This window comes from Oryza sativa, chromosome 11, assembly GCF_034140825.1.
Source record: "Oryza sativa Japonica Group chromosome 11, ASM3414082v1".
In the NCBI taxonomy this organism is placed as follows: Eukaryota; Viridiplantae; Streptophyta; class Magnoliopsida; order Poales; family Poaceae; genus Oryza; species Oryza sativa.
Window position 1 is genome coordinate 17,704,513 of NC_089045.1, and position 10,209 is coordinate 17,714,721.

General features: G+C 36.8%; 1 protein-coding gene across 2 annotated transcripts; it reads right to left on the minus strand.

Moving 5' to 3' along the window:
* Positions 1 to 6,366: 6,366 nt before the first annotated feature.
* Positions 6,367 to 7,590, minus strand: LOC4350481 (uncharacterized). Of its 2 annotated transcripts, XM_015760418.3 has the most exons (3): positions 7,467 to 7,590; positions 7,073 to 7,379; positions 6,367 to 6,646 (listed from the first exon to the last, which is right to left on the minus strand). In XM_015760418.3, exons 1-2 carry the CDS (start codon positions 7,569 to 7,571, stop codon positions 7,110 to 7,112), a joined length of 375 nt encoding a protein of 124 aa, XP_015615904.1. In that variant the 5' UTR covers positions 7,572 to 7,590; the 3' UTR covers positions 6,367 to 6,646; positions 7,073 to 7,109. The 2 variants fall into 2 exon arrangements, with proteins under 2 accessions (XP_015615904.1, XP_015615903.1); XM_015760417.3 differs by lacking the exon at positions 6,367 to 6,646 and having other exon boundaries at positions 6,738 to 7,379.
* Between the last annotated feature and the right edge of the window lie 2,619 nt (positions 7,591 to 10,209).

Sequence of the window (10,209 nt, forward strand, 5' to 3'; positions counted from 1 at the left end):
TTTTGTTGTTGTTGTGTGTGATCTGCCTCTTGGTGTTTAATCGCTCGGTGCCTGGTACATGCTGAGCTGAGATGGAGGGTGTTTTCCTGTTCCAGTTGGTCTCTGTGAGGGTCAGAGCGCAGTGTTGCATGTGAAGTGGTCAGCAAATGGGGCCTAATTTGGCACCGTTCACCCTTGCCCTGCTAACCATGCGCTACAATCTTTTCAAATGTTTTTGGAAATCAATTGTAGCAGTAGCATGACGGATAGATTGAGACATAGGAAGTGGATGTCAAAATAATTACCTAATGTCTGCACACTGATTCAGGATAAGTAAAAACTCCAGCTTCTCAACAAAAAGAAGAAAAAAAGATTTCACATGCCTGATTTTTTTTTTATTTTGTAGTCACATAAATTCCACTATAGTAAGATATTTTTTGCAGTGTTATGTAGTCTGCTATTTCACTTAATTTTACTGCAATCTTGTTTTTTATATGTATTTGAATTTTGTAAATCTTTATCAATTGAAGATTTATTTTAAGCATAGGTTTGTTGTTTGACCTTTATCTAATAGAAAAGGAATTTTAATTAGGGAACGGGGGAGTGATGTGACCTGATGAGAGTGGCTAGATTGGCATCCATGTTACAATTTCTTTTAGTCACATAAATTCCACTTTACTAATCTAAGGCTATCTTTGGGAGGTGAGATTGGGTACTTCACCTTCCGCACACGTAAAACGGAGCTACGTATTTTCTTATAATCAATTAATTATTCCTTACACTTCCATTCTGGTTAGAATCCCGTGTTTTTCCTGTTTCTTCGTTTTTTATTCCTGTTATTAAAAGACCCTAAAGGTACAACTTTATGTAGTCTGCAATTTTAGTTAATTTTACTGCAATTTTGTTGATGTATATGTATTTAATTTTTTATAAATCTTTGTCAGTTAGAGATATATTTGAAGTATAGGTTTGTTGTTTCAACTTTTCGTAACAAAGAAGGAATTTTAATTAGGGTTAGGGGCGGGAAGGCACGACAACCGCTATGCCAAATCCTCCGGGTGGATGAGATCATCCAATTTTCTTAACATCACCACGCAGGCCAGACTGCGAGTCTAACAAAAATTATTCCAACAAAATATCGTACAGACGCGGGCTTAATTGTTGGCACCAGGATTACTCAATCAGTGGACTCACAGAACACCAAACGTTGGTACGATATTTTCAGAATGATGCTAGACCAAACAATATGTTGGTCATTAATTATGTAGCAATTACGTACGTTTATCAATTTTTCATTGAATTACTGGAACAAGAAGAGAAGTTTAGCAATCTTTAATTAATTATTTAATTGTTTTTTTACTTATACTGTCTTTATATAAAAATCACTTTTTTCTATATCTACATGGTTACTATTTTTAGTAGCAAAATTATATTTTCTACCATTAATATTCCGGAGTTGAATTTTATTTATTTATTATGCACCAAAATAGGGAGTCTTTTAGAATCCCAAATTTATATTTCCTATTAGTTTCAATCCAAAATTATACATTATATGTTGTACATAAATAGTGTCCTTTCCAAATTTATTTTGTTTATAAATTAATACGGAATGTTTTTAAATATAAATATCAATTTTAATATGAATGGCTACATTTATTCAGGAATTTATCTTTCTATCTGTTCGTTCACTAATTTTAGAGCATTGAGCATACTTAAGGCAATTTTAAATTCGCCTTAAATTCATCAACATAACACAGTAAAGAGTCACAAATAACAATTGCACAACTAGCAGGAATATATATAAGCCCAAAACATGTTAAAAAATGGTAAATTTTATAGGGAAATTTTTCTGGAATACTTTTGACTAGTGAGCATTGAAGGGGGCAATACTGCTACTACTAGTGGCTAAGCAAATGCAAAATCAGTTGGAAGGGGCACTGGCACTAGGCCATGCTTAAATGAGCAGCCAGCTTTCACATTGGTCTCTTGATTATTGGTGCCAACAAAATTAATTGGTGGTTTTCAATGCACACCCATCTACAACCTCCAACTACCTTCCCAAGTTCTGGTTGGCTGGATAATGACCAGCAAAAATTAGTAATTTACATATGCAAGTTTTTAGTAAGAATGATTCACAGGGTAACAATACTCCTACTGCTAACTGTACTAGGTGTTACAGGTGTTTTGGTGGTTTCGGCTGTTTAATTAGCGTAGCTTTAGGGAGTGGGATGATCTTGAGGTACTTGTAGTACATTGTTTTTTTTTTGAGTAAACCATTTTTTTCGATGTTTTATCTCTCTTTATCAATGAAACGAGACATGACTTATGTCTTTCTTCTAAAAATTCCAACAGGGAGAAGCATAAGAAATGGCCTTTTGACGTCTCATAGGATTTTTTTTTCTTTTTTTACATTGAATGTATCTAACTGATTAGACCGAGAAGCGAGGTTCGAGTTCAAGTTTGGTTTCCTCCAAACTCTGGGCATGTTTAGATCCCCTGACAAATTTTTACTGTCTGTCACATCGAATGTTTGGACATATATATGGAGTATTAAATATAAACGAAAAAAAATAACTAATTATATAGATTGCGTGTAAATTGCGAGACGGATCTTTTAAGCCTAATTGCACCATAATTTGACAATGTGGTGCTAAAGTAAACATTTGCTAATGATGGATTAATTAGGCTTAATAAATTCGTCTCGCGGTTTACAGGCGGATTCTATAATTTGTTTTGTTATTAGACTACGTTTAATACTTTAAATATGTGTCCGTATATCCGATGTGACACGCCAAAACTTTACACCCATGGATCTAAATACAGCCTAAGTTTAAAAAGAAAATAAATAGAATCTCTAGTAATTTTTCATATGGATTAGTCATCTTATCATATGGATCTTGTTAATTCATACTAGTATGGAGTAGTCATCTTATCTAAATTAAATAGAATCTCTAGTAATTTTACACCCATGGATCTTGTTAATTCATATGGAGTAGTCATCTTATCTAAATTAAATAGAATCTTAGTAATTTTTCTATGAATTTAAAATCCTCTGAAGTGTATAAGTAAACAAATATTGTTCAACATACTCAACATACACAAAAAAAACAACTATTCCAGAAAAAGGGGCAATTTTTGCTAGAGTACACCCAAAATATGTGCAATTTGTTGATAGACGTCGAAAAAATATGTCACGGCTGAAGCACGTCCTAAAAAACTGGTAATCTGCTAGAGAACACTTTCGGTTTAATTAGATTGATAAATTCTTAAGAAAGAAGAGAATGCTCCTAAGACCACATGTTTCAAACATGATGTTCGAGTAAAATTTTAGAAAGCATGCAACTCTAATTTTGCCGTCACCCCAAGTACATTACTAGTATAAATTATATTCCATCTTCGCTCCAGTTTCAGCCCAAAGGCTTTTGACCCTATGGGCATTCTTGTCTTTTTGAAAAATTTCTCTCTAATTGAGCCAAAAGTGTCATCTGGAAAGTTATCAGTTTTTTATAGTCTCTCAACAATGACATGTTTTTACGATATCTACCAGTAAATTACATAATTTTTTATTGTCCTATAGCAAAATTTGCCAAAAAAAATCAAGAAACAACTAAAACTATGAAACATAATGAGTAATTCTTTTCCTTTATTTTTCTATATAGCTTAGTGGTATCTCACTTCTCTTTTTATTTTAAGGATCACTTGGAAGTATGACAATATAGGTGAAATTTTGACTCTTATTATTATTATCACTTCTTTTGATGTGATTATTCGTATTGTTATTATTGCATCTTGCATGCGAATGTCTTCAGCAAAGTTTCAAAGTTTGATGGGGACTCTACGCTAACGAGCACGAATACATACTAGGGCCGAGTTTAGTTTCAAACTTTTTTTTTAAAACTTACAACTTTTCCATCACATCAAAACTTTCCTACACACATAAACTTCCAATTTTTCCGTCACATCGTTTCAATTTCAACCGAACTTCCAATTTTGGCGTGAACTAAACACACCCTACCTCTGTTTCGCGCGTGCGCGTGGGGGGGTGGGGGGTTAGTTTTTTCTGAGCGCATTGCTTCACAAAACCCCATATTTCAAACGATGTATTTTGACTGGTGACATATAACCTCATATATTATGATCCTAAAGTACCGCTATGCATGTTGAGTATAGATTTACTTCAAATTTTAAAATGCAGAGTGTATATAACATTTTAAATTATTGAGTTCTTGACTAACGTTAACAATTTAACTTTTTACTACTTTTAAAAATATTGTTTTAGATATGCTCAAATTACTCGAGATTTGAATAAATGGGGGGTTTTATAAAATGTTTAGGCCACAACAATTATAGTTATATGCCACAAGTAAAAATGTGGGACTTTCTAAAAATTACTCTGTTTGTTTACATGGATAAATACATATTAGCTCGGTTTGGTTCTTTGGCACAACATTATCATAAAATCCAAAACTAATTTTGAATTTTAGTTCTAAAGAATAATTTCAGGTATATTTTTAGTTGTCTTCTTATCAATCATTAAAAGAGAGATGGACAACGAAAGTGGCAAATGAACCTCCTAAAATCCATCCAAAATGGAACTCATAAAATTTAGAATCAGTTGCAAACACTATCAGGCACCCACTAGATAGTAGAAACACACAACCATCAAAGGGTAAATACAACACTCGTGCCTGCCCTTTGGTCATGTGACAATATCTTCCTCACCAAGGACAAATTGTCTCCCATGAGGAGTCATATAGCTGTAAGAACCATGTGGCATGGGAGACTTGAATCTCTAGCTGCACCAAGGACAAAAGTTGGGTTTGAATTGTACTCGGCATTATTGACTGTTTGAGGTGCTAAAAAAAAACTCATTCATATATACATATGGAAATATGATGTTTTTTTTGCGGAATATGTACATAACTCCCGTGAAATTACCGTGTTCCGAATATCGCAAGAGTGACAAATGGTTGAGGGTTAAAGGGTTTTACATGACAATAAGATAGGGTGGGACAGGCCTGGAGCTCCAGCTAGACTCAGATCAGATGTGGTTGTGCAGGAGCTCATGTGCATTGCCTGATGACCACAAGAGCACAAATCAATGGTCGAGGTCTCAATTTAATACCGAACTAATTTTTTTGGTCCATGATGCCGCCCAGTACTGTTGCAGTGTCCTGAAGAAGCTGGCTTAGAAATGCCATCACAGCGTGAAAAAACCATATCCTGTAGGGCACGCTCTTTTTGGACCATCTATCCGACCCGACGCTCAATCTGATAATCTTGCTGGTATTTTGTTTCTCTCTCTCTCAGTGATTTGCGCTCTGTTCACCCCCTGAGGTTATTTTCCTATAATTAGTTGGAGTTTTCGATTTTTTTCAGCAAATTCGAGCATTGGAAATGGCTCTAAACTGCAACAGAAACTTATGATGTCGATGACCAAATCACCATGCTCATTTTTGTTTATTCACTGAATTATTGGTGCGGATTATTTAGTACATGCTTCGAAAAATATGATTTTTGAAAGAAAAATAATTTCTACTGCATTGCTTAAACCACTTGTGGCAAGCTATTTATCAGATTTATAACATATAATAATTAATCCATCAACATTAATTTATCTTCGAATAATCTAAACAGAAAATCTGCAGAAGGCAACTATGGATGGTTTAGGAGCCAAATGAAGTGTGGACAAGTCCTACCCTAATATACTTATTTTCCTTTCTATGTCTCAATGACATTGCCATAGTGGCATGGACTGTCAACAAAGACAGCAAACAATATAAAAAACATATACTAAAATGGACAGCCACTAACCACAACATTTACTTTCATTGAAGACGGTAGTTAATAGTTATTGTGTAGTACTGCACAGGAGAATTAAAGAAGGAATGCATCCCTCAGGACAGCTGATTAAAAAATTTGATAGAAAAGGCAAAGATTAGCTGATGTGCAATATCAAAGTGTAAAGTGCAAACCTTCAAAATCAGATAGGAGGACATATGCTAAGGCAGAGCTTGAAATGTAGTATTCAAAAGGAATTTCAGCTGGATTGAAAACGAGTCAAGCCAGATGCCAATATCATCTAATACGAACTGGCCCTTAATTACTTCAGTACATCTGCTTGTCCTAGTCTTATACTTTATAATAGGAACTACTTAGACTAAAACTTACTCAAATGCATCAATCTAAAAAGTTTCCTACACAAAAAACATACTTCTACAAGAACTGATCAGAGCTAACTTTTGTTTTTTTTTTTTTTGAAACCTTGCACACAAATTCATCAGATTCTTCTCCAACAGTCAGAGTCAGAATAATATTCAGTTAATTGTGCTAATAGAATCAGGTGGACATCACATCAACAAGGCATTAGAACTGCAAACCAAAAACTGTGCAACAGAATGAATGCTAGATTGCATCAATTAAAAGCATAACAAGAAAGGAAACAGAACTTGACATTGTAGATGATATTATGATTGATAAGAGTCGTGCTGCATGTACCCTGTATCTATCGCTGCCGCATTCCACGCATCACCACATATTAAACATCAGTTGTACACATGCTAGATTCAATCACAACAAAACCAAATCAGGAAAACAATTTTTTTCTCTGGTACTGAACAGAAATCCACCAAGTCACCCATTGTCTCTGAGAAGAACCATACTAGCTCTGCAATATGAATTTGAAGACAGTAAACTAAAGCGGTATATATTACACGACCACTAGGAAGAATATGCGTAACAATACAGAACAAATTCAATTTTGTTTCAAATATACCAAGATACTAATTAATTATATCCACAATTCAATAGGCACCACATTAACCAGTCACCCCCCAAAATGGGGAAAAAAAAACTAACCAAAAAACATCCATCCATCCATCCATCACAAAGCTACTCATAGCTACCAATATTTCCACTCACTACAACTACTAACTATATGATCCAAGTGTTCTTCCAATCCCAAACAAATTTCTTCTTAGCATTTCTCGATTTGGCACCAACCAAAGAAAAATCAAAAAGAGAAAAAAAAACAAAGAGATTAAAAGCAGCATTAAGCATTACTGTTTTTTTTCTTTTACTTGGGGTTTCTTGCCTGATTTTCTTGGCTGATGTGCTGTGCTGCATATCTGCTAGAGGTGGCAGTTGAGGCAGTTGCAGGTTCGCGGGGTGAAGGAGCAGACGCCGAAGGGGCGGTTCGGGATGTTGCAGTTGATGGCGTAGCAGCAGGGCGCCGGGATGCACACCCCGTGCGGGCCCCCGCAGCAGGTGCACACCGCGCATATCTGGAACCTCCCCACCAGCCTCCGCCGCCGCGGCACCATCCCGGCGGCGCCGCCCTCCACGTACGTCTTCCTCAGCCTCGGCCTCCACCCCTCCCCCGCCGCCGCCGTATCATTTCCCTACGAAACCGAACACGAACACGGTCAGTACAGTTCTTGGTTTCTTGAAATGCAAAGAGAGAGAGAGAGTGGAGATGGGAGTGGTACTTGGGGTTGGTGTTGGGCGAGAGCTTGCGCCGCGAGGAAGGCGGCGGCGACGGCGGCGAGGAGGGAGACGAGGAGGAGGAGTGGAGGTGAGGAGGAGGATGCCATCCTGTGGTGGCTGGGTGGCAGAGGGAGCCAGAGGAGGAGAGGAGGGGGGGTTTTGTGGGACTCCCACAGTGGGAGTGTGCTGAAGAGAAGAGAGGGTGCAATTATGTTGTACAGGAGGATTATTTATGGGAGGGTATGAACAATCTAATATTGCATTTTCTTTTTTAGAGGTTTAGAAATGTAAAATCTGTTTATTGTGCGGATTGAAGCTTGAGCTGCAATCAATCATTCAATTGTGTGGATATTCTAGGGTTTTTTTTTTCTTTTGTGGCATTGATTGGGATCCAAAAGGTTGGTGCTGGGGTTGTGAGATCTTGCGACGTAGATTCCATTTTTTTATTGGGATACATATTTTATCTTGATTTTTTAGCATAATTAATTTTCACTATTTTGTACGAAAATTTTATATTATTCTATTTTTTAAGTTTGAAATAATTAAAGCTTATTTAATCATGTATTAATGGCTTTCTCGTTTTACGTGTCTGTATTTAATCTTTATCTTTTTTCTGCAAGATTTATTGATACACGTTTGGACGATATACAAGAATTTATAAACATTGAGTGTCAATTTATCTTTCGTGAAAAATACATTTATATTGTACACGGTAAAATCAGGCATATACAATAGTCTTGAACTCCAATATCATAACTTAATAATTTATAGAATTTCTGAATATATCTCAATCAATATTGGCGGCACAAGTCGCAAAATTTGTGACTCCATAAAACTTCACATTTCCATAATAGATTTCACCTAGTGTTGAGAATAATACTCACTCCGTCTCAAAATATAGCAACTTTTCTAGTTTAAACTTTGTCCAAATATTAGCAACCTAGTATTGGTAAAATGAGACTATTAGCACTAAACTACTTATATAAGTTTACTACCACTTGATTTTATTGTAGCCCCAATTAGTCCAGACCTATGCCTTATATATTTCGAAGAGGTAACTGAGAATGTGTCGAATGAAAACTTAGTGTATTTTAGGTCTGGTTTAGTTCCCCAAATTTTTTTTCAAAAACATCAGATCGAATCTTTGGACACATGTATGGAGCATTAAATATAGATTAAAAAAACTAATTGCACAGTTAGGGGGGAAATCGTGAGATAAATCTTTTGAGCCTAATTAGTTCATGATTATCTATTAATGCTACGATAACCCACATGTGCTAATGACGGATTAATTAGGCTCAAGATTATCTCGTAGTTTCCAGACGAGTTATAAAATTAGTTTTTTTATTCGTGTCTGAAAACCCTTTCCGACATCCGGTTAAATATCTCATGTGGCACAAAATTTTTTATTTTTCACGAACTAAACAGGCCGATGGAGCGAGTAACAAAAACCCATCAAGCTGGCAGAGCTAACAATTAAGCACAGCCCTCGTCTAAACGCAATCACCAACTCACCAGCATCCTACAAACAGAGAAAACCGTAGATAGGATAGGAGTACAATAATACTATGTGAATACGTCAGTGAGCCAACCCCAACGCAGCAGCAGCTAGCTTCACTACTGCAGAAGATCTCCTTCCGTGTAGATGGGGACATCGACGGATAGTTGGCCGGCGTTGGGCAGCCATTAAATCTGGAGCAGTTGCATCCTGCATGTTACTATCCAGCTAGCCTGCCTCCTGTGCTTGGATGCCCAGTTAGCTGCATACAATTAAGAGCCATCCACCCATGCATTTTACATATTTTTTCCCCTAAAACCTGTAGGGCATGCTTGTTAATTTTGAATTTTTGCAACTTAAATTTTCCAATCTATGGTTTTTCTAGTCGTTTTTGTTCCTTAGCCAGTTTTCGACCGCGAAGAGCATAGGTAGGAAAGTCTTACCTAAAATTATAATTAGTCTTATTCCTCGTTATTGTGTCTTCGCGGCTTATAATTAGACTAGCTTATAATTAGACTGCAGTGCCTTTCAAGCAAGCCCTACGTTACTGCACTATTAAGAGCATATGGTACGGATGTTATGGAAACTTCTACAAGATTATTGCATCTCTATACATTGAAGACAATCAAACACAAAGGATTACAAGAAGTTTGATGGGTAAATTCAGAACTTGTGTAAATATGTGTTGGAGGAGTGTGTGTGTGTGTGAGAGTGTGGTCCTTTAAATTCCTGAAGCCCCACATGGCAGGCTACAAGGTGGCAGAAACCAGAAATGGCTGCCTGCCTTGTTACTGTGTGATAACAGCTACATTGCTTGGCTTATGTGTGTTTGAGAGGGTACAACAATTTCGATGGCTGCCTTTGGTTGCTACGTTTGGTTCATGGGCATTTGTTGGCCTCATCCCAAATGGCATTTGCAGCCTTGGCAGGGGTATCTGATGCTGAAGGGCTGCCTTCATTGGCCCCCCTTTTGTGTCATGGGCAAGGCATTGGTGAAGATCTGATTACATTGTTGATTGTTGGCTGTCTTCTCTATGTGGGGAATTGTGAAATGGTGAAAGTTGCAACATGGACAGCTTGCAAATAAGGTGAAAATAACACTCACTGCATGTCTGTACACAGGCAAGATAAGGAGTGACACTTGCCGTGAAGGTGACACGACACAACAAATTTTCATGTTTTTAGTAAGCTCGATCGGTGAGCAACTTTTATTGGTGGCATATGCATAAATGACCAAGGGAACATGG

Bases quoted from the DNA above. Each gene is read 5' to 3' on its own strand.
- LOC4350481 (XM_015760418.3), bottom strand. From the start codon at position 7,571: ATGGCATCCTCCTCCTCACCTCCACTCCTCCTCCTCGTCTCCCTCCTC. The intron at 7,380-7,466 runs GTACCACTCCCA...TCGGTTTCGTAG, and splicing joins TCGCCCAACACCAACCCCAA to GGAAATGATACGGCGGCGGC.